A 21,396-nucleotide genomic window follows, 5' to 3' on the forward strand; every position below is an offset into this window, starting at 1 on the left:
CGTGGCAGAGTCCCAGCTAGCGCCTCGGGACCTGCCGGGCTGTGGTCGCGCTCACACTCACACTCAACCCGGCAGCCCGGCCGCGGGTTGCATCCCGCCCGGCCCGGTTGCTTGCGTGACGCGCCTGTTTGACGGTCAGGTTGGCCAATTAGCGGTGGCTCGGTGGGTGGTGCTCCTCAGCGATTGGTTGGCAGAATGAGGGCGCTGCGCAAAAACAGAGAAGCGGAGCGCCCGGAGCTCAGAAACTGCCAGCAGAGATCGCAGGCTCTGGGGCTGAGGCAGGAGGAGGGAAGGACTGGAAAGAAGAGAGACGGGTTAGAGGGAAGAAGAGGCTTGGGAAGGAAACAGCAAGAAAGAAACTGCTCTTCACACTTCCAGAGAGGCAGACGACGGTGGAGATGAGGACAGAGAGAAAGACTATGAAAGCCAAAAAATACAAATGAGCGAAAGAGGAAAAAAAATGCCAAGAAGACCATCCATCCGGAGAAATGAAGAGAATGAAAGTTTTATGCTGCAGAACCGTTCTATGCTTTTTCGGCACAAAATTCTCTCGCCGTTTTTAAGCTCTTTTGCATTTGCCAGCCGTTGACGTTAAGAGGCATGTTCAGCGGTGCCAACAGCATCTCCTCTTCCTCTTCCTCTTCCTCCTCATTCTTCTCCTCCCATCAGCAAGAAGACAAACCGAGGACAGTCTTGAAATATCGAAATTTCCTCTTTGAGCTTTGCCAGCACCGCGTTGCGCCAAGACTGTCGGAATAAAGGACGCTGACTATTGTTATTATTTTATTAATTGGTCAGTGGGAAGATTACAGATGAGGAAAGGGGACGCCTGTCACCCTTCCTGCGCTGACTGAAAAATTAGGTTGAACTGGGGGAAACCCTAAAATGAGGCAAAAGGAATTAGATTTTTAAGGACAGAAAGCCACAAGACAGCCCCCCCCCACACACAGCGCACTTTTATTTGAGATTTTTTTTTTTTTTTTCGTGGTGGCTGGGGAGGCGATTGGGTGGCTGGCTGGCTGCGGGAAGCTGCTTCCTTCCCCTTTGGAGATGATTGTGCTATTATTCTTCGCCTTGCTCTGGATGGTGGAAGGAGTCTTTTCCCAGCTTCACTACACGGTCCAGGAGGAGCAGGAACATGGCACTTTCGTGGGGAATATCGCTGAAGATCTGGGCTTGGACATTACAAAACTTTCGGCTCGCGGGTTTCAAACGGCGCCCAACTCTCGGACCCCTTACTTGGACCTCAACCTGGAGACCGGGGTGCTGTACGTGAACGAGAAGATTGACCGCGAGCAAATCTGCAAGCAGAGCCCCTCCTGCGTCCTGCACCTGGAGGTCTTCCTGGAAAACCCCCTGGAGCTGTTCCGGGTGGAGATCGAGGTGTTGGACATCAATGACAACCCCCCCTCCTTCCCGGAGCCGGACCTGACCGTGGAGATCTCTGAGAGCGCCACGCCGGGCACCCGCTTCCCCTTGGAGAGCGCATTCGATCCAGACGTGGGCACCAACTCCTTGCGCGACTACGAGATCACCCCCAACAGCTACTTCTCCCTGGACGTGCAGACCCAGGGGGATGGCAACCGATTCGCCGAGCTGGTGCTGGAGAAGCCGCTGGACCGAGAGCAGCAAGCGGTGCACCGCTACGTGCTGACCGCGGTGGACGGGGGAGGAGGGGCCGGAGGAGGCGGTGCGGGAGGGGGCCTGCTCCCCCAGCAGCAGCGCACCGGCACGGCCCTACTCACCATCCGAGTGCTGGACTCCAACGACAATGTGCCCGCCTTCGACCAACCCGTCTACACTGTGTCTCTCCCAGAGAACTCGCCGCCGGGCACGCTCGTGATCCAGCTTAACGCCACGGACCCAGATGAGGGCCAGAATGGCGAGGTCGTGTACTCCTTCAGCAGCCACATTTCGCCCCGGGCGCGGGAGCTCTTCGGTCTCTCTCCTCGCACTGGCCGACTGGAGGTGAGCGGCGAGCTGGACTACGAAGAGAGCCCGGTGTACCAAGTGTACGTACAAGCCAAGGACCTGGGCCCCAACGCCGTGCCCGCGCACTGCAAGGTGATCGTGAGAGTGCTGGATGCTAACGACAACGCGCCGGAGATCAGCTTCAGCACCGTGAAGGAGGCAGTGAGCGAGGGCGCGGCGCCCGGCACGGTGGTGGCCTTGTTCAGCGTGACCGACCGCGACTCAGAGGAGAATGGGCAGGTGCAGTGCGAGCTGCTGGGGGATGTGCCGTTCCGCCTCAAGTCTTCCTTCAAAAACTACTATACCATCGTGACCGAGGCCCCTCTGGACCGAGAGGCGGGGGACTCCTACACCCTGACCGTGGTGGCTCGGGACCGGGGCGAGCCTGCGCTCTCCACCAGCAAGTCGATCCAGGTGCAGGTGTCCGATGTGAACGACAACGCACCGCGATTCAGCCAGCCGGTCTACGACGTGTATGTGACCGAAAACAATGTGCCGGGCGCCTACATCTACGCGGTGAGCGCCACAGACCGTGACGAGGGCGCCAACGCCCAGCTAGCCTACTCTATCCTCGAGTGCCAGATCCAGGGCATGAGCGTCTTCACTTACGTATCCATCAACTCCGAGAACGGCTACTTGTACGCCCTGCGCTCCTTCGACCACGAGCAGCTCAAGGACTTCAGCTTCCAGGTGGAAGCCCGGGACGCCGGCAGCCCCCAGGCGCTGGCTGGCAACGCCACTGTCAACATCCTCATCGTGGATCAGAACGACAACGCCCCTGCCATAGTGGCGCCCCTTCCGGGGCGCAACGGGACTCCGGCGCGCGAGGTGCTGCCCCGCTCGGCGGAGCCCGGTTACCTGCTGACCCGTGTAGCCGCGGTGGACGCGGACGACGGCGAGAACGCCCGGCTCACCTACAGCATTGTGCGGGGTAACGAAATGAACCTCTTCCGCATGGATTGGCGCACCGGGGAGCTCCGCACGGCGCGCCGGGTGCCGGCCAAGCGCGACCCCCAGCGGCCTTACGAGCTGGTGATCGAGGTGCGCGACCACGGGCAACCTCCCCTGTCCTCCACCGCCACCCTGGTGGTGCAGCTGGTGGATGGCGCTGTCGAGCCCCAGGGCGGGGGCGGGGGCGGGGGGTCAGGGGAGCACCAGCGCCCCAGCCGCTCCGGCGGCGGGGAGACCTCGCTGGACCTCACCCTCATCCTCATCATCGCGCTGGGCTCGGTGTCCTTCATCTTCCTGCTGGCCATGATCGTGCTTGCCGTGCGTTGCCAAAAGGAGAAGAAGCTCAACATCTACACGTGTCTGGCCAGCGACTGCTGCCTCTGCTGCTGCTGCTGCAGCGGGGGCGGCTCGACCTGCTGCGGCCGCCAAGCCCGGGCGCGCAAGAAGAAACTCAGCAAGTCGGACATCATGCTGGTGCAAAGCTCCAACGTACCCAGTAACCCGGCCCAAGTGCCGGTGGAGGAGTCCGGGGGCTTTGGCTCCCATCACCACAACCAGAATTACTGCTACCAGGTCTGCCTGACCCCCGAGTCTGCCAAGACCGACCTGATGTTCCTTAAACCCTGCAGCCCTTCGCGGAGTACGGACACTGAGCACAACCCTTGCGGGGCCATCGTCACCGGCTACACAGACCAGCAGCCCGACATCATCTCCAACGGAAGCATTTTGTCCAACGAGGTAAGGCTGAAGCGCCAGGACCACCATCTCTCATCTCCTCCATCCGAAAGCCTCCTCTAGGCCGGCCCATGTATCTCTGGTGCACTGTGTATTTATTTTTAGGATATTAGCTCACTTGTATTTTTATGGAGGCAGGAATGGGGAGTCACCTCTCCCACCCTTTCGTGTGTAACTAAAACTTCTTGTTGTCCCCAATTTTCTGCGCTCCACCCCTCCACGTTTATTTTCATTCCCCTCCTTTGGTGCTTTGCCATCTTGGACCTTCCCTCTTCCCTCTGGCATCTTTCCTTTAAAATCCCAGCCCCCCTCTCAGTCTTCTCCCTTCTTAGAAATCTGGGGGTAAAGGGGAAAGTGCGCGGCGGGGAGAGGGAAATGCGGTGGAGGGACCTTTTGGCGCTGGCAAAGGTCTTTTATTTTCTCTTTGCATTTGTCCCAGGCGTTAATAAAGTTCATTGTTTTGCTTTGTTTATCGATGCTTTCAGTCGCGTGTAAAAGTAAGCTATAGATTGTTTAACTTTGCACAGTTGTCTAAACTCGAATGCATGTTTTAGTGAATGAGTTATCAGATCTTTGTCCTTTGAACTCGAGTTGCAAAAAAGCCTTCAGTTCTGCTCTGGACAGCATTTACAGACGCTCTTGAAGCCGAACGCCCACACAGTGTGAATTTGAATGAAGTTGCTTTGGCACAAACCCCTGCAAGCGTAAACTAACGAAAGGCTTAAACAATTGTTGTCTTGAGTATATCTTTTAGCTAATAATTACCTTCTTGCCACCGTTTTGGATAAATCACTGCTGTTGGCTTTCTTCATCCAAGAATTTGGCTTGTCAATTCCGATTTCTTTTTATAAGATGGAGAAGTAACGAAGTTGAAAGGAGGGAGGGAGGGGGAGAACGGAGTTGATTTCTGTAAAAGAAAGTTTGGACCGGGAAAGGCGTGTGGGTGCTGGAGGCGGGGAGGAGAATGCAGGGGGAGTTTGGACGGGGAAAAGAATTGGGGCCAGGAGGGAAGGGAGGATTATGAACTCCTTTCTTGGCAGGTTATTTCATTTATTTTGAGTCTTAGATATTATTAATTGACTTTCATGAATATTTGTACAGCTCATTTGTATCTTAAGCACATTTTGAAAATAAACAACAAAATAATTCCATAAAATATCCAAACTTTTTGCTTATTGAGCGTGCTGTTTTTCTTGTGTCAACGAGTATGCACCTAAACACTTTTTTAGACCACTGAAAAAGAAAGACTGCAGCATATATAACTAGGTTGACCCTATTGGAGACAATAGTTTATGAGCCCCAGCTATGAGGTCATTTGCGTTCTCTCCTTAACACACACACACACACACACACACACACACAATTAAAATTGGCCTTTTATCTCTGCATTTTTTTAAAACCTTTACTGAAAATCTAGATTGAAGTGTCTCTGCATATCTTCTTGCCTTTACCTAGCAATCACTAGTCTGAGGTTTTAGGACAGCTTAGAAATGCATAAAAATGTACACAATTACTTAAGGTAGAATTAGTTCCTAACTTCAAAAGCAGACTGTTAGTTAAACCCTTAGCATTCAAATGCTCTTGATTTATTTATTTTTTTTCTAGACTAAACACCAGCGAGCAGAGCTCAGCTATCTAGTTGACAGACCTCGCCGAGTTAACAGGTATGGACTCCTTTTTTTTTTTCCTAGCTTGGTGTATGGACAAATTACTACCTACTAAAAGTAGGAATTAGGTATATTATTCAATATCAAAATAGAAAATGATAAAGTATTTCCAATTAGGGCAAGACATAAATACTGATTGTGTGAGGTTTCCTAGACAATAAACTTTAAAAATATTGGTGTGTTTCATTTACATACAACCACTACGTATACTTGAATATTTTGTCAGTTTACACTCCTACACTGCTTCTAATAATCTTCTTAGCTGTTCCAGGTATATACATATATATATCTTCTATGAAAATGATATAAATATATGCTTAGTTCCAATCAGAGAATAATGGCTAAACTTTACATGCCTTAACGGCTCCAACTAACTGCTAATGTTTAATTTTAGAGAGTTAGGCTTAAGGTTATGAAAACTAGCTTTAAGCAGAAATAAAGCCACCTGAGAGCTCTAGGCATCTGTAGCACCATCAGTGACCATGTGGTGGCAGAAGAATGTTTTCTGTGTTTCATCACCTTTTTTATTCTAATATTCACATTTTTGTACTTCTAGTTCTGCATTCCAGGAAGCCGACATAGTAAGCTCTAAGGACAGTGGCCATGGAGACAGTGAACAGGGAGATAGTGATCACGATGCCACCAACCGCGGCCAGTCAGCTGGTAAGTGTGATCAAAGGGCAATGCTGACTTTTATAGTGTTTTTCAAAAATCAATCCTGAAAGGATGATGTTCTAGGTAATTTTTAGTGTTAGTAAATCTATAGAAGAATGGTGCCATCCTATGTCGACAATTGTATACTCGAAGAGGGTTGTAATATTTAATGTTCCTTCAGAGAATGAAAGTTAGAAGTTCATTTTGGAATATGTTAGACTATGAAGCATTTCTTTTTTATGTAATGTTCTTTCCTGGAATTATACTGCATACAAAAGCCATGGATTTCTCACGTGGTCCAGTCCTCAGTCTTCAGTCAATTAAGATATTATTAGACTTGCTTATGGATGAGGTAACTGAAGGTGAATGAAATTGGTTGACCTGCACAAGGTCACAAGAGGATGAGTGGATGATTGGGGACCAGAATCCAAATTTCTCCATTTCCAGAGCAATGCCTTTTACATGTCAACAAATATTGAATGAGAGAAGGAATGGTGATTAAAATCATGAATAGGTTGAAAGCAGGATTTCCAATCCTGGGTTCTTAGGCTTCAGGACACTAGTTAACATTTGATAATGTGTATTTTCTGAAGCATCCTAGGTTCCCTCATATTTTCAATGGATCCATGTTCAAAAGTTGAACTCTAGGCATATTTGTATGCAGGCTTAATGGTATTCACTGATGGGGGTTGCAATGTGATATGTATTTTTTACTTTGTTTTACTTTATCTTACTTTACTTTTTCTATATAAATTTACCCTTTAAGTTTTATAAGATCCTGATAACTCTAATTACTAATAATTAAAGAAACTCCTTAAAATAAATAAAATATGTACCTTAAAATAATGAAAACAATTTCACAAGGTTTGGGTTTTCTTTCCACTTAATTTGCATTTCAACCATGAAGGGTGCTTGTTGATTTTTTTTTTTTTTTTGCTTTTGCTTTTTCAATTGAGTTTTGTGTTTATCCAACACATAAAAAAAGACAAAGGCAAGCTAACTTTTATAACTTCTAAGACGCCCATCATTGGACTGTCTCGAGGTCCAACTTCATTCACTTGAGCTTTGAGCTTTATTTTGGTTAGTGATTAAGTGTAGGGTGATAGGGTTCTCATTTTCAAGGTACCATTGATCCTCGAGAGCACCCATTCCTTAACACGCTCCCTGGGCCTCTGAACGGTGCTGAGGCAGTGTGTCAAAGGGCAGTATCAGCCCCACGGTCGCCTGGCAGCAGTGGTGGCTGCAAGCCTCTCACTTGGCTTATGTGTGCCGTGTCTGAGGCTGCCTTAACCTTGGGAAACGCAGGCAGGAGGAGGGGAAGAAAAGGCTGCTCAAGGGTCTCTTTATATTGCTGCAAGTCATTAATATGCAGACCTAATGAGACTTGAGAACTGCCAAGAATCCCCGGAGGTCCCTGCCCCTTGCGGGCCTTCACGCTAAGTGAACAGAGCATCTATTTAGTGTCTGGGAACCTGACAACAAACCAGATCTTGCCAGAAGTTTATATTTGAGTACAAAGTCCCTTTCATTTTTGGCCTATATATGACATATGATTTATTGTTATCTTTTAAAAGGTATATGTTTTAATTGCTCATTCCTATTCCTTTTTCAGAGTTTCTAATTTAATAGTCTGCCTTTTAAAACTTTTGAAACAAAATGTTTAATATTAAAAAAAAAAAAGAGTATCCACTGCTGCGTGTTTCCTTGGGTGCACTTTATTCCTTTCCCACTCCCCCCTACTTTGTTTTTTTTAGTTTTTTGGGTTTTTTTCTGTAGCACTCCAATCTCAATGAACACTTCAATTAGTTTAGTTCCCTCAGACATAATGAGCCATAATAACCTAACCGAAGAAAGAGAAATGAATAAACATCTGCAAAAAGTGTTAAATTTGGAACATAGATGGGAATACATTCTTATCAGTGTGCCTTCCCACTAGCTCTTTTATTTCACAGGCGCTCAATGTTGCCATTTTGGTAATGTTTGTTTTAAATTATTTGAGATGTCAAAACATTAAAAGGAAATTTTAAATGCTAAATTGTGTTCGGAAAACATATTTAAAAGCAGGCAGTTTTTCTTATCAAAATGGCAAATTTTTTTTTCTATCTTTAAGTTCTTAAACATGTAAAAGTATTACAGAGTTAACAATCTACTTCATTCGCAGTTATAGAGCTTCCACCCCATATTGGGCACAATGATAGCTGTTTTCAAATTGTAATAACACACTCGTATTAAGAAGTAATTATACCTACGTGTGCTGAATTTAAGTCAGATTTAATATGTCTAATTTTATTGTAAAAATGGTTTTGAAGTGTTTACCTTGTAAAGTATAAAACCCTAAATGCAGAGAATTAAGATGCATATACTTAATGACTTTTTCCTGTCCATTCTTTGTTGTGTACTATAAACTTTACACCAAGTAGCTACAGTATTTCCAAAAAGTTAAGCCTATTTCAGGTAAATAAGTATATCTGCTTTATTTCCTTCTAAAACCAGGTATTGTTGATCTTCCAATTTTGCAATATTTAGAGAATATTCTTCATAGCACATATATTTCCAGGTTTAGAATATGAAAAACTTTTGTGCTAATAAGCAGATACCACTGAGCTAGGTTTTATAAAGGGGGAAAGTTAGACTATCAAGGAAAAACAGCACTGAAAAGAAATAGATTCTGAATTCTTTAGTTTGTACCTCATTTCATATTACATTATATACACTGTTTAGCTTAGTGCTTCACCTGTTTAAACTTCCTAAGTTTTTATTTATTCCCACTTTCTTTTTCTATGTTAACATTAGCTTGTATTTATTTATTTGGATATTCCTTCTATTTATTCTTCTATGAATAGTTTTCCTTTTTGTTCTTTCTCCTCCCTCTCCCCCTTGCTTTTCTCCTTTCTAAGCCATTTGCAGTCACCAATCTTGTTCATAGAAGGGCTTTAAACACGGAGGCAGCTGCACAGAGAATCACATAAGCTTTTTCAGTTTTCCACTGCACCTGGCTCCATGTGTGAAATTCTTCGGCTTGACCACTGCTCTGTGGCACTTACTTTCTATAGCCTTGTCAAGGTGCTTTCCGTTTTTTTCAGTGCACTATTGATGTATTGGTTAGATATGGCAGAAGTCCAAGGAGATGTGGTAAATGCTTACATAAACCATCACAAGGGGAGAAACTGATTAATCACAGCTTAAATAGCAAAACACAAAAAAGATAAAAGAACAATAAAATGAACTTAAAACCAATATATTTTCAATTTTATAATACCATTAGATTAAAAGATAGAATTTTTGTCTAATTTAAATACTGATACAACATTTTTAGTTGTATATTCTTAAACATTTTAATATTATGGAGGTAGATCTAAGGCAATCTATTTAATTGTGAGAAATGTTTTTCCATTTATTAAATACTTACAATGTGCATACTAGGATTAATTATGAATTTATTTTTAATAATTGTGCCTTCTTAAAATATGTATTGAAGAAGAAAACCCTAGTAAGTGATGATTCAGTTAATGTTACTTGTTATATTTACCTGAAAATTTTCAAATTTTTCCTCTTGTAAATTTTTCTTTTAGTTATAAGGGAACTTAGCTTCAAAATGTGTCAATTTCTTAACTAATTATCATGAGATTTATACATGACACATGGTCAAAACTTGGCTATAAATTTTAAAATTTAAGTGATTCGTATTATTGATATTTTCATACTAGTAGATAAAAGTATATCATGAAATGCATTAAGCCACTGCACTACTACTACAATGTCAATAAGAGAATTCTTGGTTTATCATAAAACACAATTTTCCCTTTCCTGACTCCAATAAGAATTTAGATACTGGCAATTAGTTTCTGGCTTTATAAATAAAGTGAATTCATACCATTGCCTGAATAAGCAAAAACTTTCTGTTAAGGTTTCTGGTGAAAATGTGAGCTACAACTTGATAATAAGGAGACATTTACAATTGGAAAAAATATAAGACAAATGTTAAGAGAAAACGGAGAAAACTATAAACATTTTGAAAGATAAGTAAGGAGAAAATTTTGATGTTCATGTTTTGATTTTTTTCATGGGTGAATTATGTTGTTAAATCTCTGCTCTCAAACCAAATTTTCCTAAAACTTATAGCAATTTTTATGGTTAGAGTTAATAGTTCTAATTTCTCCAGTGTTAAATAATTAAAGGAAGACTTGAAATTTCCTCCAAAACTTGAGTGTTGATTTTTTAAATTATTTATCATATTTGGAAAAAAAAAGCCCACATTTTTTCTGAAGGCTTGGTACGTGAGAGAGGAATAAGCATGTAACTTTATAGTATTACATACATCAGAAAACAGCACAAATTGAATACAGATACATTTTTGGAATCAGTTTGTTCTCAGTGGTAATATCAATGCCTCTGACTGTAAGGGATCAAGTTACTTCCCAGTTATAAAAGATGTATTTTAAAATTTGTCTGAATATATCTTTGCATAACAGGCAGTCTATCACTTCAGCTGTCATGCCTTGTAGAACAGACATTTTTGAGAAGTGGAAAAAATAAATAAATAGCATAAGAAATTGTAAATAAAATATGTATGTTGAAATGTTTCTTAGGAATTACCAAAACTTCAAAACTCAGGCTTGGCCTGTATTTGTCTGCTATACAAATCCCACAGGTTCTAAAGTAAGGGCATTTGAACAAGAAGAAAAAAAAAAAAAAGAAGTTAAACTTATTTTCTCTTGGGATTTCAGTTTGCGCTGTTAAAAAATTCTGAAAGCAATGTGAAAGGTATGCATTTTTAAATGTCCCATGTACTGAAATAACTGACATTCCTGTCCTTCGTGCAGTCATTTACCACCACAAAACTTAAATATGCCTCTGCTTATCTGGTCATTAAAATAATATATTTAGGGGCTTTCCTGGTGGCACAGTGGTTGAGAGTCCACTTTCCGATGCAGGGCACACGGGTTCGTGCCCCGGTCCAGGAGGATCCCACATGCCGCAGAGTGGCTGGGCCCGTGAGCCATGGCCACTGAGCCTGCGCATCCGGAGCCTATGCTCCGCAACGGGAGAGGCCACAACAGTGAGAGGCCCGCGTACAGAATAAATAAATAAATAAATAATATATTTAATGGGATTAGTGATATATGAAAAAAGATAAAATAATTTTAGTCAATGGCTCCCTAAGGTGAGGACCAGTAAATGGGCAAGATGTATTTGGTTCTCAAACTATATATCTAAGACAAATGAAAAAAAAAAAAAAAACATTTTCAGTGAATGTTTCTAAAACTTATTTGAAATTTATTGATGTACTATTTATATGATTTTTAAAAATTGTTTCTGTGTCTGATATTTTCCTCATGAGAAATTAGTATACTTTTTTTAATCAGTAAAAGTGGTCAAACATCTACATGCAGAATGTGTGCCATATTCCCTTTCCTTGTAGTCATATAAAGCTGTGTTATCACTATGGGGATCCCACTTTAAAAGGAGTAGCTCATAAATTTATTAAGAACATTCTTTACAAGTGTTGTTACCCTTTCAGGTAAGTAACAGTGTTCTTCCAACAGAAAACTTTATCATATTCCTCACTTTTCTTGTTATGCACATGATATGTTTTGTTGTACAGGTTCTCAATTCATGAGGATTTTACTTCATCATCTAAGGGAATTTTAACTAGCCTCTAATAAGTCAAAGAGGCAGAAAAACAGATACTTTGAGAGAAGAAAATGGACACAATTGAATATAAACTACCCATAAAAACAAATTCTACTATAAGTACCCTCTAACATAGGTAAACGTCTTAATGATAATGTTGAGAGACTAGATTATTAAAATTTTTCTCTGTGATTATCATTTTCAAAATTATAAGAATACTTGGGTACAGTGCTCAAACAGATGTGAAAGATTGTTAATGGTCTCAGGAGGTATATTTGAAAGGGTTTGATCAGTTATGTGATGAAAAACTGTATTAATATCAAATTTTGCATTAGTACCCATCTTTATCAGGATCCAATAAAACAATTCTATCTTAAAATTTGAATTTTTTATCAACTTCAAATTTAATGACATGCATTTATTTTTAAAATATATAATTGCTCATCATTTACTATTAATGGTAGTTCCACCTATCAAAAAGGCAATTTATTCCTTTTCACACTATAAATACGGAGCATTTAGAGTACAGTGCCTCAAAAAGAGATGTCTCTGGTTCTCTAGCTTCTACCTAGCTCGTATGTCAGTGTGCATCAGGGATATTCTCCTTCCCTTCCTCTTTTTTTTTTTTTTTTTTTTTTTTAATACCTATCTCCTTACAGTCATAGGATAACTGAACTTCCCTGGTGTCTAGAGAAAAATTGACATGTTTTACATGCTGTTCTTAGTCTGATTCCTTATCTCGGCTTCAGCTCATGTTTACGTTCCTCAACAGTTCACTGATCAGTAATTTACTTCCAGGCTTATGCATCAATTATCAATGGAATGTTAGAATTGAAGTCAGACTTAGCATTATACATAGTTTAATTTAAAATAAAAAAGTCATTATAAAGTGAGATTAATATATGATAAGAAGCTTGGTGTTATTTCTTAAAACATAATATATATAATTAACTGTTCTTAACTCCAAAATACTTGAGGATAATCTGGCTGGAGGGTTAATAATTGTGAAAAATTGATTTCTTTATATTATATAGAGAGATGTTAAAATATACACACAAAAACTAAATTAGTACTAGTAGAATACCATTAGGAATTTGCAAACTAAAACTTGCTCAAGAACTCAAATCACTCATAACATTTAAAGAAAAAAAAATCAAGTGTGTTCATGACATAAATATTACTCTGTTGGTCAAAAACATAATCCCTAGTTTTTCCACACCAGGCATTTCATGCATTTGAGAGTTTCTGACATATGGACTAATCACACTTTGGTTATTTCAAATTGATCCTGTTTTTAAACATATTTAATAAATGCATTGCTCTGTTTAGAAACACGTTAAAATGCGATTTTGTTTATGTACTTATTTTTTCACCTACTGCTAGTTATCAAAATGAATAACAAATAGTATTCTATAGTGCCCCCAAATTGTTACATTTTCTTAAGAAAGTGAGTGAGATTTCTTGAGTCATAAATAATGTGTTTAATATTCTTGTCAATCTATGGGAGACAATGAAACTTGAAGATGTCATTTGAAATCTTGGTATTCTGTCTAGGATTAGTAAGCAAAGAGTTCTGTGCTGTCTAGGACAAGTGTTCTCCAATATAGAACAAGTAATAAAGTATTTGTCAATAGCATCTGCAGTTGACTCACATTGCACTTGTTACCTTGGTTTCACTAATTACAGTCATTTGTTCTGGGCTTGTCTAAGGTGGTAAATGATAAGTGGTTTGTAGTAATATGGACTATGAGAGTGTCACTGAAAAATAACTTTTAGGAAGTCATTGTCTAGGAACCTAAGAAAGCATGCTCTTGGCCGCTCACGAAATCTTATTTTATTCTTGTTATTTACTGATGTATCAGTATGTATGCCATGTTTCTGTTGAATTTCACTTTTTCTTTCATGTCCAGATTTTATAATCTAAATGTCATCACTAGTACTTCCCATATTTCTTCCCTTTTTGTCTCTAAGAAAGAAAATATCAGATGACAACGTCATTAGAGATTATGGATAATGAAGGCTTTCCACTTCAGTTTTTTCTCTGTTATGAACTTCATGAGAGATTTTTTAAAATATTCATTCTCACTATTTTCTAGTTATTTAAATAATTTAGAGCCAACATTTCCCCCACCCCGATATCCTGAGTAGTTTAGAAACATCTATCTCAGAGGCCTCTTTGCCAAGAGTCTTACCCTTTATAAAATAATGTAAAGCGATTTTTGGCTCCTGTCAGGTTAAAACAAGAAAAAGTTTGTTAAGATACCTTCACCCATTACTCTTTATGCTGCCTGTAACTTTTCACTTCTAAGTAGCTGGTCATGTTGGTGAAGCCTCCCTCCATAGCTTCTGTGTTTTCTGCTCGCAGGTATGGATCTCTTCTCCAACTGCACCGAGGAATGTAAAGCCCTGGGCCACTCAGATCGGTGCTGGATGCCTTCATTTGTCCCTTCTGATGGACGCCAGGCTGCTGATTATCGTAGCAATCTGCATGTTCCTGGCATGGACTCTGTTCCAGACACTGAGGTGTTTGAAACTCCAGAAGCCCAGCCTGGGGCGGAGAGGTCCTTCTCCACCTTCGGCAAAGAGAAGGCCCTTCACAGCACCCTGGAGAGGAAAGAGCTGGATGGACTGCTGTCTAATACACGAGCGCCTTACAAACCACCATATTTGAGTAAGTATTCCGTAAAAGGCTGTAGCAAAGTATTCCCTTTCAGGAAATAAAGTTCAACATGCCATTCTTCTTAGTAAAAAGAGAGTTCAGGTTGTTTTCAGAAACAAGGATAAAAGTGACTCTTGGATGCAGACAGCACTTTACAATCGAAAAATGGATATACTTAACAAGAAGACAAATTCCTGGGTTAGGACATGGTTGTTGGCAACAATCAAAGATAATTTTTGATGTTGAAAATATTTTTCAAATGATCTCCCTATTTCCTTTTAATACTGCTCACCTGCTGACTTGATTTCCATGTGTTTTGAAGGGCTTAATTAAGGTGGAAAAATATCTCTTCACAGTTGTCACCGAGAGATCTCGTTTTCTTATTGATTACCAGCATTATCACTTAATCATCCTTTTCCCACAATGACATTAAACACATTAGGCTAAATTCAGAAATCATTGCAGCAATCAGTTTGATCATTCTATGTGATTTAGTAATATGTTGGCATGGATACACGTTGCTTATCAGAATCAGAGGAACTACGTGATGAAAGCATATCAACACAGCAATATTATTCATTTATTTAAAATAGTAGGTTCTTCTAACATTGAGACATTGATAATTGTAGTCAGCTCTTTCGATATTGGGACCATAGTCTCGAAGTGAATAATTTTATACAACCACTCTGAAAAACAAAAATGCTTTGAGATTTTTTAGTATATATTTATTAAAGTAGCCTAAATCAAATTTTAATAAATAAGGACTATGATTCAGTCTTTGCCCCTCAAACGAAATTCTGGATTTAAAATTTTATTCATTCTTTCTGGATTTAAAGTTTTACTTATTATCAAAAACCAAACTTTTCCAAATTTTACACAACAATATTCTCACTAGTGTTTCACTTAAAGTAATAATATACATTATAGAAGTACATTATCAATAATTTCAAGGTAAAAATTCAAAGGGCATATGATTCAGAGTAATTCAAATTTGTATTTTTAAATAAATACAAATATTTCCTGTTAGCATATATTAACTGGTAAATCTACATCAAATATAGTGAAAAATCAGTTCAACCTCTTTAACTCTTAGTACCAACCTTGATGAAATTTCACTTACATTATAGAACTGAAATTTTGAACATCTACAAATGTCTTTTCTCTACTGACTAGTTTTTCTTTTTAATTTTAAGAATCATGGTAAAAATTTTTGTTGATAAAAATATTAATGCTACATATATTTTAATGCAAATTTCTCTACTTTTTAAGAATCTAGTATTTCATTTAGATCCCTGATTTCAGGGATTATAAAATATGTTATCAAATATATGTGCTGCTAGAAATCAAAGAATGCATCTATTGTTTTACCAAGAAAATTAAGATTTGTGTGCATATTATTCCAGATGTGTATTATAATTAATTAATTTTGAATAACAATTACCATCTTCTGTTTTAGCCAGCTCAGCTCATACTGCTCAAAATTTAGGGTTTGGGATAAAGTGTGGACGGGATGAAAAAGAAGCAGAAAAATAGTATTTTGTTGTTTTTATTTATACTCTCCTCAGTTCTTCATATAACTTTAATCATGTCTGAATTTTTTTTTAACTTCTAGTGTTTAATGTCATCTTAGTCTTACACAGTTATCTTTAAAATTACTTCCTAGCTCTGATTTAATAGGCATAGTCAATTTTATGGATAATCTAACTGTATAAGCTAAACCAAAACCCTCCATTCCGGACAATTTTGCCCCCCAAATTCACATGGTGGTAGTTGTTAAGACGTGTATCATTTATCATCAGGAATGGAAATATTCTCATCTTCTAAATTGAAAAGCACGTCCCTTATGTAATTAAAGAAGCTAAAATTTAGCACTAATTACCTTTATTTAAAATCAGAATGTTTAAATAATTATTGAGGAAACAGTTTTTCTTTTGCTAAACATGCATTTTGTTTTTTAATGAACATAATGCACATTTTAAGAAAAGTAACTGTATATGTAGTTATTTTTGTAAATCCCTAATAAAAGCCTAATGAGGATACCACTGTCATTTATAAAATGATGACAGGGAAATGGTGCTACGCTTAATAATACAAATGAGATCATTGTCTACACCCAAGAACTTTCCATTTCTACACCTCTGATTGCTAAAGTTAAACTTAAAAATTGTAAGAAAACAACTTTTACACAAAAGTGCGTGTATGCACATTAAGAACAATGTACTTTGTGTTTCTAAAAAAATACCTATATACAATTATATTTCTTCTTTTTTTAATGTATAAGAAAAGATCCATGAAGAATATACATAATGCATTTAATGAAATGGAACTTATTTTTTTAATCAGGAGAAATTTTCAGCGTATCTCTTAAACCTTGTCTCATTAGTCATGAGCTCTTTACAAGCATGCCTCCTCTTATTTTTGTCATAATGTTGTATATTGCTAATACTCTGCTAAGGACCAAAGGGATACACTGAAAGATAGAGGAAATAAATTTAAACATGTAGGATATGGTCATATAGTCAAAATATAGTGTTTAGGTTTATCTTAAAATGTTAATAAATTTTAGCTTAGCTTTAACTGTAATTTTTATTAAAGTAATAAAAAATATGAAAATACTTTGTCTTAATAAAAATCAATAATTGTTTTCAACACATTAAAATGAACTAAAATTATTCTCTGGAGTTTAAAAATAGTTATATTTTTCATACAGGATTCAAGAATTTCTTTAAAATTACTGACATGTTATTTAAAATTACTGAGTCTTTCAACTGACACAGTAAGTTATACATAAAACATCTAGATAGTCTGAAAAAATAAGATCATAAAAATAATTAAAGTTCAAGAATATAACTGGTAAAAGTTATAGCATTAATGTAATTTAGAAAAGCCCAAAAGTTAAAACAACATGTTTAATATTATTTTTGTAATCATTCTTGCTTATGATTTTGGTTTCACATTTTGTACATTATCTCTTCAGATTTTTTTGTCTGGAAACAAGCATATCTTTCTGTTTAAATCAGCCTAAACAATACAGTACTAAAGGTATGAGAATTTGTTATTTGGAAACCGATTGATTTCTTGTCAAAAACTTAGTCATTCCCTAAGAATTGAAGACAATCATAAGATAAAAGGCCAATGAAATTTCATCTAAAATGTATGTGTGAAATCTTTCTTTCATTTGTTTAAAGGGTCATACAATAATAACTTCTATTGAATAAAGTGAAAAAAACCTACATGGACATCATGATTTTTAAATCCTAAATCCATGAAATTTTCTACAGTCATAGGACTGTAGGAAACCATTTATAGAAAAGTGTTACAATTGATTCTGCTGTCATAGCATACAACATTTAGACTAGTCCAGGTGTGTCAAAAAATCAGCTGTCTCCTGACCTAACTTTGTTTTTGCCTACTTTTGAGCCATTTTGAAATTTCAACCCAACTCATACATATCATAACGTAAGAAAAGATGTCAGAACTTTGAAACATTGCATTTAAAATGCTGCTGACACTTTAGACAGACTTCTTTTCAGTAACCCTCATTTTAGGAACATTCTTTTTGGCATCTATATTATTTCTACCTAACACTTCAAGTTTTTACTTGTTTGAAATCATAGAGTGTGTTTTGTTGAGTCACACCTCTTCCAATTCCTTCATTATCTTAGTCGGCCCTCTAAGTTTTCATAATTTGTTGAAGTCAAGATAGTATTGGAGCATATACAGTATTCAAAATAAAATGACTTTTCTTACTGGTACAGATTACCCTCATACTTATGTACCCGTGTGTAGTGTTTTCTCTGGAATTTGTATATTCCTCTAATGTCATAAGCATAGCATCACTTTATCGAATATTAAATTCCACAGAAAGTATTTTTATAGGTGGCCTTTTAACATTTTTGTCTGTTGGGTCCATATGTTACTAAATGAATGGACATCTTTTTCAGTATTTTTCCTTTTTTAATAGATATGTCTGTTTCTGTTCACTTTTTATCCAAGTTGTGCTACTTTTTTTAAAAAAATAATATCCTATTTCTGAGATTTTTGTTCTCTCACTTGTCTTTATAAGAATACCTCTAGATTTGTGAGTCTAACTAATTTTCTTACTTTTTTAGCTTATCTCTTTGTGAAAAATCTCTGGTTTTTGAATCACACCAGTACTTCTATTTTTCCATTAAATTCTTTTATTCTGTAATTATGAATTAATCTCTCATAATCAAAATAGTTTACTCACATCAACTCTGTGAGCAAGAAACAAATGACAGCTCAGGATCAGAAAAAACCTGACCCCAGTTCATATTCTCCATATATCTACTGTTAGAATTAAATGTTCACTGATCTTTACAATATTTCACTTCTTTGAAAAATGGTAATCTATTCACAATTTATGTGATTACTCCAGTTAACTGGTGCAGTAGCTGGCTGGAACCTTTGTATACTCTAGATAAATGAGATATCATAAGACTATCTTGTTTCTTCTCCTTTAGTTGTTGAGCAATGGTCTTCCTCAACTAATAGGATTTAAATGAAAGCTATAAAAATCTTTCTGAGGTGAAGATATGAAACAGAACTGTTCATTTTACATCTATACATCTGGCAATTTCTGTAGGCAGTTTGTGTTTTACTTATTCAGACAGCAGTGCTTCTCTGTGACTTATCACATATCATTTAAAATTTGTGCCTTTGGGTGCATTGAAACTAGTTAATATCCAATACTCTCGACATATTTAGACTCATTACCCAGCCATGCGTATTATAAACGAAAAATAATTATGTGATAGAAAATGAATTAATGGATGAATGAGTGTTTTTAAAACACCCAAACTTTCTTTAATGCTGTCATCATACTTTAATTTACACACACATCTACACACAGTTTTTGATATCTCTAGGCAAACTCTCTTCTTTTCTTCCAATTAAAAATACATGTTTTAAATTAGTTGTATTTCTCTCTAGATAGTACCTACAAGGTTTTATGAGGGAAGATAGATATTGAACTCATTCAGAATATTGAAATACACCTAACCAAGATGTTTTGTGAAATATGATGGTGTTTTTCAGTACTTTAAGATTTTAAACTTTTGATTTTTTTTTTTTTTTTTTTTTTTTTTTTTGCGGTATGCGGGCCTCTCACTGTTGTGGCCTCTCCCGTTGTGGAGCACAGGCTCCGGACGCACAGGCTCAGCGGCCATGGCTCACGGGCCCAACCGCTCCGCGGCATGTGGGATCTTCCTGGACCGGGCCACGAACCCATGTCCCCTGCATCGGCAGGCGGACTCTCAACCACTGCTCCACCAGGGAAGGGAAGCCCCGAAACTTCTTTTGATTTATTCAAGGGACTTACTTCATATTCTAAGGGGGAATTAAATTTGTTTTTAATTTCTTAACTCTCTTAGAATGTTAATTGCCCACCTTTCTTACCAGGTCTGTAAAACAATCTTTTACATGTTTTATTTACTAATAAAGCTTCCATACTTTAGCTCTCATCCTTCACATTTTTATAAAGCTAATATATATACATATATACATTTTCTTCATTATGGTCACTTATATTTCTTATTTAGTTCCCAGATAGGAGTTATTTATTTGTATGTTATTAATTACATTTTTGAGTTCATGGATACATGGTTAAATAAAACATTTAAGGTCATATGGAGAAGACAATTGGTTAAAGTAATTTATATATTTTTCAGGGTTTTACACTGCTTAGTAAATGATTCTTCATCTACATAAAGCAGTTTATTTTGTGCACACTTTGCATTTTATTGAATCAACATTTAGCATATTAATATATTTATATACCTCATTTTATATTACAGATCATTTTCATCCTCTTTCTTATTTTGTACATTGGAAGTAAATCCATATAAGCATTTGTGCATCATGTGAGCCTAACAAAGGAAGATTATCAATTAAAATATAAATAGAATTATTCAGTGAAAAGAAATATCTACTTGGGAATTTTTCCTGCCTCATCATACTGAAGATTTTTGGGTCAAAATTTATAAGATTATAAAGGTATTGTAAATAAGTCTGGAATATACAAATTCAATTGCTTATAAATATTATTAAACATTGTTCAATACTCAATGTGCCAGACTTTTTTTGAGTGAGTCTGAATCTTCTGAAATCCTTTAAATAGGAATTAGTATCATTTAGACAATATAGCTTGGAAACTGTTTCGGACTCTAAGGTTCATTGTTCAAGATTAAATAATACTACTGAATCAGGACTAAACTCAGCATAATGTGAGTCCATTTAATGTTTCCTAAATTATAATAAAAAAATCTTAGAAGTTTTATATCTAAGTCTAATAAGACTCCCTAATTACTGTGTTAGTGATTTCTAATTAACTACATCAGATTAGGTGGAGACAGTATAGAAGATTTGAAAGATTGAACCCCAAAATATAATTACATACAAAAGGACATGGATAAAAACAAATTGTAAGCTGGAAAATTTACAGATAAAAATCAGGATTTTATTTCTGATTTTTTAATTGTTACAGTATATGACATTATATTTATACATTATGTCTAGGCACTTAACCATATTCTTTTTCCTAGAGATACATTTCTTTTAACTGTAGGGATTGAAAAGATTATATGTGAAATTTATTTCAATAAAATTTTTATAACCTGTACTTTTAAGTGTTTTCTAAATTATCAAAGGTAGTTTTTAAATCATTGAGTTCAACAAGTGATTATAAATATATATTCTGTGTTCTATTTTAATGATCCTGTTGTATGGATAGAGTTGTGCATATATGCAACCCATAGAGAAGCATTATGTTTTTAATTTAGTTTAATTTTTAATTATATCTATCAATTACCAGAGAAAGAACAGACAGAGATTATGCTTAACATAAGAGTAAATTTATTTAACTAACGGCTACTTCATTATCGGAAGCTGTTAACATGATAATATGGTGCTTTTTGAGAAACCGATAAGTAATACAATCAATTTTGGTTGTTCCTTTATTTTTTGGGGTCCTGGTTGTACTTTCCGAGGACGAGTTCATATTGCATAATATAAAAAAATTAACCATGACACTGTAGAGGAAATAGATTTCTGTATTATGAGGAAGACATTATTTTTACTGCTTGTAAAAACGTTGTAATCAGTAGG

At 37.5% G+C, this 21,396-nt stretch overlaps 1 protein-coding gene across 2 annotated transcripts; it reads left to right on the forward strand.

Annotated features, from left to right (window-relative positions):
- Window positions 1-1,050: 1,050 nt before the first annotated feature.
- Window positions 1,051-20,128, forward strand: PCDH10 (protocadherin 10; the record flags this gene model as incomplete). Of its 2 annotated transcripts, XM_081230536.1 has the most annotated exons (5): window positions 1,051-3,660; window positions 5,263-5,321; window positions 5,881-5,987; window positions 13,978-14,283; window positions 20,088-20,128. In XM_081230536.1, the coding sequence occupies 5 exons, from the start codon at window positions 1,051-1,053 to the stop codon at window positions 20,126-20,128; spliced, it is 3,123 nt and encodes a 1,040-aa protein (XP_081086662.1). The 2 variants fall into 2 exon arrangements, with proteins under 2 accessions (XP_081086662.1, XP_081086661.1); XM_081230535.1 differs by lacking the exon at window positions 20,088-20,128 and having other exon boundaries at window positions 13,978-14,353.
- Between the last annotated feature and the right edge of the window lie 1,268 nt (window positions 20,129-21,396).

This window comes from Mesoplodon bidens (genome assembly GCF_964165515.1).
Source record: "Mesoplodon bidens genome assembly, chromosome: 1".
Lineage (NCBI taxonomy): Eukaryota > Metazoa > Chordata > Mammalia > Artiodactyla > Ziphiidae > Mesoplodon > Mesoplodon bidens.